We start from the raw sequence: 6,696 nt of genomic DNA on the forward strand, positions 1-6,696 counted from the left end.
GTATCCGACCATATTGGAGACGTATTGTATCCATTCGTATATCTGATACGTGATGCGTGACAAAACTGTTGTATCCGTGCATCATATTTATCAAATTACATGAAAGAATTGATTAAGGTAGCGGATTTGACATGACACGATTCATTAAAATAACGATTATAATACAAATACGACCTATTTGCCAAGTCTATTTAGAGTTGCCTGTAAACAAAATTAAAATTAAAATAAAAAAAAGGTACCTTTTCCGTTTGTTTTTCATGTGACGAATTGCAACTTGAGAAAAAGTTCACATGACAATTTGGGAAATTTTCCCTTTATAATTCTTACATGTAATGCAGTAAGAAAGAGAAAAGTTGTTATAAATAGATAAAAGTGTGAGAGAGAGATAACTTTTGTTAGAGATATAAGTGAAATGAATGCAATGTATCATGATTTTTTTTTTTTTTTTTTTTTTTTTTTTTTTTTTGTAATTTAGTCACATAAAAGATGCAAGTAAATAGAAAGATGGGATATTGATATTATTATTTTCACTCTTAATTTTATGTGTTATAATGAGGTTACAAACATATCTCTAGATATAAACATTTTGATCCGACACAACCTTACATATATGAAAAAAAATCTTACCACGTAGGACTTTTCACCTAAAACTTTTAACGTATGCCCCCAAAAATTTAATTTGAGTTGTTTCCTCGTATAATTTCATATGTAACATTCACACTAAGTGTCACGACAAAATAGAAATTCTTATGTAATCCATTTGGATTTATCCACCACCACAGGCCTTTACCATGAATGGAATAACTCCCGAAAATGTTAACAACCAAGTGCTAATCCCGTCTGTCACCATCCACATGCATTCTCTCTTCGAATTATAAAATTCCAATTTTCCACCTTCAATCCAAGTAAATCAAACGCTACAAGACGCAACCGATTCCTCCAACCTCCCGTCTCTCTTTCTCTCCCTCTCTCTAGAGCCAACTGAATATTTTTAACTCGGATTCAATCTCGATCATCACCGTCTTGTTCTTCTTCCTCTGCTCCTTCCCGTTATTCTTTCCTCCAGTTTACTTGCAGAAGAGGGACCCAAATTCTTGATCCATGGCGTCTTTCAGCTTTACGCAGATCAAGGGCAACACCCCAGTTGCTGAGTTTTCCAGAAGGACTCGTCCTGAGCTGGGTTCGATTCGGCCTAGCAGAGTTGGGTTCAGGGTGTTGGCCTCCGAGAGCAAGGCGGAGCCTGATCTTAGTGTTACTGTTAATGGGTTGCACATGCCCAACCCGTTCGTTATCGGGTCGGGTCCGCCCGGGACTAACTATACGGTGATGAAGAGGGCCTTTGATGAAGGCTGGGGTGCTGTGATTGCCAAAACTGTAAGTCTTGTTGCCCTCTCTCTCTTTCGTTCGGATCCTGAGTTTGAATTGGATGAAAAGATTGTGAATATGCGAGGTTGACTGTTTGATTATAAGCTTTTTCATAATTCAGCTGTTTGGTTACTGAGAAAGTCCAGGAAACGAAATTTTAGAATGATGATTAGCAGAGATATTGGGTGGTCGTATGATGAAGTAAAGAATGAAACTTGGATGATTATGTGTGTTTGATATCTTTGATTTTATGTAGTTGGTGCCATTTTAGCAAAATGGTTTAAGTGATTTGCTAATAATGTTGTATAGAAATGCTAATTGTCCTGTTAGCAGATGTGTTCGACCGAAAAGTACTAAGATTTAGTGATTTTTGTGGCTAAAATTGTCGAAGGTGAAAGCCCATTTGCTGATCAACAAATTGTTGAATTTTGAGTCTTTGATGCAAGTGTGAAAACCCTGCTGGAGATCAACAATTTGGTTTGTAGTAGTTGCCGTGCGGTGGCATCTTGGTCGGTCCTTCTCTGCTACAATTCTTTAGTTGCGATTTTCTGATTTTCAGCATCTACAATGCCATCTCTTAGTTAAAGTCATTTACGTAGTCTTAGTTTTAAAGAGCAAAAAAACCAAACTTGATGATAGTAAAGTGGACAAATATGTGAATTTAGCCTTTTTGTATTAAAAAAATGACCTGTGAACCAGTTGACTGGCTACCATGAAAGGAAAAGGATCTTAAAGATAGGAAGTCCAGATAATAGTTGGTTAAGGTATTCTGTTTTGTGTGCATTTGAGTTTTCCTCTTCACATTGCAATTTTTTAATTCAATCTTAATTTATGTTTTGATAGGTATCACTAGATGCAGAAAAAGTAAAAAATGTCACTCCTCGATATGCTCGGCTACGAGTAGATGGAAATGGCTCTGCCAAAGGGCAAATTATTGGGTGGCAGAACATAGAACTGATCAGTGATCGACCTCTTGAAATTATGTTGAAAGAATTTAAGCAACTAAAAGAAGAGTATCCAGATAGGATTCTGATTGCTTCAATTATGGAGGAATACAGCAAAGCTGGCTGGGAGGAACTTATTGACCGTGTTGAGCAAACTGGAGTTGTAAGTTATAGTACTTAAATAAATTTCTGTTATAACTTTCGTACTTTGATCTTGGATTGTCTTCCATCTAACACCAGAATTTTTTACCTTAGGATGCCCTTGAAATCAATTTTTCTTGTCCTCATGGTATGCCAGAGCGCAGGATGGGTGCTGCGGTTGGTCAAGACTGTGCACTTCTGGAAGAAGTATCTGGCTGGATCAATGCCAAAGCCACAGTTCCTGTTTGGGCAAAGATGACTCCTAACATTACTGACATCACACAGGTTAACTTGCTTTCGCCTTCTCTTGCAATCCTAAAGATGTGTTGACTCCTTGTATTCTTGTTGAGAAATTCAACATGAACAGCTCTAAATAACAGTAGTTTCTTCTCTAAACTTTCTTTCTTCATATTTATGTACATTTTCTATTATATGCATGTTACGAGATGTTTATCACTTTCATGGACAGTTATATCTATTGTGATCTTGCTCAGATCTGTTATCGTTTTTTTTATAGCCAGCTAGAGTGGCTCTGAGCTCAGGATGTGAGGGCGTGGCAGCTATTAATACCATCATGAGTGTAATGGGGATCAATCTAACTACCTTACGGCCTGAGCCTTGTGTGGAGGGGTATGCTGCCAAAACCAGAAATTCATATTGTTCGGTTTGAATTGTCATTCATCTCAGGGAAACATGCCTAAATTTTCTCTCAGATACTCAACTCCTGGGGGCTATTCGGCTAAAGCAGTTCATCCGATTGCATTGGCAAAAGTGATGAACATAGCAAAATTAATGAAATCAGAGTTTGGTGATACGGATTACTCGCTTTCTGGTATTGGGGGTGTTGAGTCAGGTGGCGATGCTGCTGAGTTCATTCTTCTTGGAGCAAATACTGTTCAGGTAGGTTGAGAACTAACTATTGTCGTTTCTGTATATTAAAATGATGTGATTTCTATAGTTTGGTGGAGTGACCGACTCTTTGGACATTCAACGCCACTGTAGAATGGATCACAGGTTCTCTCAGTATAACCTGACAATGAATAATGCATCTCATAATTGACTTAGAAATAAACAGATGCTTTTTTTGTCTCTCGGAGATGTCATTGTTGGTTTGGACTATGGAGATAAGATTTCCTCTCGAATGCTAATTTATGTTAGGAAGAGTCTAATGACTAGTTCAGGTTCAGGAAACTTAATTTATCATGCTGCAAATGTTATTTAGGCAATGTGCCATGATAACTGATTGGAAAGCACGACTGGTGGAAGTCACTGGAAAGGTCTTAGCATATAAAAAAGTGGAGCTTTAATGCGCATTTGAAATTATTGAGTTTCATTTGCAGGTCTGCACCGGGGTCATGATGCACGGATATGGTGTTGTGAAGAAACTTTGTTCCGAGCTGAAGGATTTTATGAAACAGCACAATTTCTCATCCATTGAAGATTTCAGGGGGTATGTGCTTTACGAAGAACGAATGTTCAATCTAAACAGAACATTTCTTTTGAGGTGAAAAATGAATTTCACTCGTATTTTATTTTGGTATTTTCGATGAATTTGCAGGGCTTCCCTCGAATACTTTACAACACATACAGATTTAGTAACAAGACAACAGGAAGCAATCAAACAGAGGAAAGCCATCCGGAAAGGATTGCAATCTGATAAAGACTGGACAGGAGACGGTTTCGTGAAAGAGACCGAGAGCATGGTTTCCAACTAAGCTGGACAACCAAACCAATTGAAATAAAATGGGATGTTCTTTAGATATTTGAAGAAATAAGCTGCACTGCATGAACATTTAAGCTGATAATGTATAAACTTCTTCTGATGCTTTCCAATTTAATCAAAGCTAATTAAACAGAATCATGAATTAATTAATCTCTAATGGTTGTTGTTTTTTTTTTTTTTTTTGCGCGTCAATAGTAGTATACATTTGCTGACAAGTAGATGAGTTTAAATTTCAAGATCTGTGTAGTGGATATGTACAAATCTCAAATCATAAATAGGGTGGTGAGCAAAAATGCACTCAAAAAATTGATCTGCCTAGCATTACTAAAAAATTTAATAGTAAACGATTCATATGCTCTATATGAAATGACTATTTAAGCCGCAAAAGGTGAAAAATTAAAAAGAAAATATTCTGAATTCAAGACCTAAGTGTTTTTTACCGACTCACATGCCTAAAATTCACTTCTTGATATCTAATGTTTGATTAAGGACCAGTTAACACATGTTTACAGGTTCTTGAAATTGTCACAACTCACAAACATGATCAATGGTGGCAAATACCATTCTGCAATATTCATATTAATGGTTATGAAAGCACATCTTAAACCCTGCAGAATTCATCTTTGCCCCATGGCCCTTGTGCTACAGTCATCTCTAGCTTTCACCTGTGATATTAATTTCAAGGTTCAGAACAAGAGTAGTTAGTAATTAGTATTCATGTATTAATTTTACGAAGCTATTATTGACACTTCAAAAAAGTCATTCAAACTAACCAGAAAGTGAGGCGGGTGCAGGTTGATCAGGTAGATGGGAGTTGTTTGTGAGATCCTCAAGTTGCAACTGCATGTTAGTTATGAACTCCATGGACTTCTGCCGAGGTTCCTCCATTGCTGCTTTCAGCTTCCCAAGTGCCAAGCAATATGCTTCCTGTCATCGATCACCACCACACGCATCAATCAATACAACCCCACACAAGTTACTAACTGAAATAGAAAAAGAATATGCGAATACACACACCCACACACACACACATGCTTCCTCCACATATTGCGTGGTCTTTCAGGAAACTGTGGCATGCATGAGTAGCATCACTATCAACAGGAAGAGGGATTTGAATTTGAGACCACTTCCAGTAATATTGGAAAAGAGATGTACGACTAATAGCAAGTTGGTGAATATCAATTTTGGTTGAGTAGTAATCTTTTTCTTGCCCTTTATTTTTTCCCTTTGTGCTGAGCAACTTCCTTGAATACGCTTGGGTGTCATTTGGCCTCTAAGATTGGATTGGAACGAATAGCTCTTAGATTTCAAATACATCTAAGAGAGAAGTGAATGATATTTCATTTGGAAAGCGTTAAACATGTAAGAAACTCATTCTTCTACTCCTACCATTTTAAGGGGGATTGGAATGAATAAGTTTCTTTCATTTGTAATTCATCTTTCACCTTCTAGGTGTACACAATATTTCCATTTCTCCCTTTTAACTACTGTCAATTTAGTAGTTTATATATCCATTCCAATCCAATCTGAGATACCAATAACGAGGCATTGCTGTGCATGCATTAGTTAATTAATTGATTAGTTTTTTAACATGAAGCATAAAAGGGACAAAGGATTTGGGTTATTAGTAATGAATGTGAAATAATAGCCTTCAGGGTTCGATCTTAATTACGCACCATGAAGTGATCGAGGTCAGAATGTCCAAGCACGCCTAAATTTGCATTGCAGTTGTAGTCAAGCTGTTTCATATCTCCGCAGCCATCATTTGCCTCTAGTTCGCCGTTGATTCCACTAGCCTGAAAATTTCAAAAGAATATAAACAAGAAGTATTATCTAATTAATAAGTAGTTAATCAGAAAGTGTTCTTTGTGCAGGAGCTAGGATGGATGCCCTAAAGCCTTCACTCCAATGAACATATCAATTTACACACAAACATAAGGCCGGAGGAGCATTCCCCCCCCCCCCCCCGGGGGGAGGGAGAGAGAGAGAGAGAGAGAGAGAGAGAACCTTCAAGCAGTCCAAGTGATTTTCAATCAACAAACCATATAAAGGATGAGTAGAGATTTTCTTTTTGAGAATCTCATGATCTTCAATATTTGCTTCTTTTTCCTTCTCCTTGTGACTAGAACTACTCAAATCATCTTCCATATTATAACCTTCCGAAAGTTCCAACCCTGCAACTGTAAATACTAGCTAATTAACTATATAGCTATTAGAGTCAGACAACCTCTCTGCCCTAACCCTAATTAATGTTTGACCATCACATCATTTCTTACCATTTCTGCTCACGTATAAAGAGTAGCGCAGAGTACGGAGACGCTCTCATTTTTTGGAATTCACCAAATGGAATGACTCATGCATGCATATATATATATATATTATAAAACTGATGATTCGAATGCATGAAAGGTATCAATCTCTGGTTTTTTTGGCCTTTTCTCTATCTCCCCATTCTCTCTTTTTCTGTCTTTATACATGAAGGAAAGTAACACATCAAAGGAGTTTCCCGAGCAATGGGGACCT

At 37.3% G+C, this 6,696-nt stretch overlaps 2 protein-coding genes across 2 annotated transcripts; one reads left to right on the plus strand and one right to left on the minus strand.

Annotated features, from left to right (window-relative positions):
• Positions 1–708: 708 nt before the first annotated feature.
• On the plus strand, positions 709–4,308 carry LOC137710731 (dihydropyrimidine dehydrogenase (NADP(+)), chloroplastic). Its single transcript, XM_068449839.2, has 7 exons — positions 709–1,374; positions 2,209–2,472; positions 2,565–2,735; positions 2,968–3,080; positions 3,164–3,350; positions 3,791–3,900; positions 4,009–4,308. Exons 1-7 carry the CDS (start codon positions 1,102–1,104, stop codon positions 4,163–4,165), a joined length of 1,275 nt encoding a protein of 424 aa, XP_068305940.2. The 5' UTR covers positions 709–1,101; the 3' UTR covers positions 4,166–4,308.
• Positions 4,309–4,546: 238 nt separating this feature from the next.
• LOC137709798 (homeobox protein knotted-1-like 6) lies at positions 4,547–6,467 on the minus strand. The gene is made up of 5 exons (XM_088695290.1): positions 6,450–6,467; positions 6,181–6,353; positions 5,850–5,969; positions 4,947–5,100; positions 4,547–4,838 (listed from the first exon to the last, which is right to left on the minus strand). Exons 2-5 carry the CDS (start codon positions 6,319–6,321, stop codon positions 4,828–4,830), a joined length of 426 nt encoding a protein of 141 aa, XP_088551416.1. The 5' UTR covers positions 6,322–6,353; positions 6,450–6,467; the 3' UTR covers positions 4,547–4,827.
• Positions 6,468–6,696: the final 229 nt, after the last annotated feature.

The sequence above is a fragment of the Pyrus communis genome, chromosome 6 (assembly GCF_041283825.1).
Source record: "Pyrus communis isolate YQ-2024b chromosome 6, ASM4128382v1, whole genome shotgun sequence".
In the NCBI taxonomy this organism is placed as follows: Eukaryota; Viridiplantae; Streptophyta; class Magnoliopsida; order Rosales; family Rosaceae; genus Pyrus; species Pyrus communis.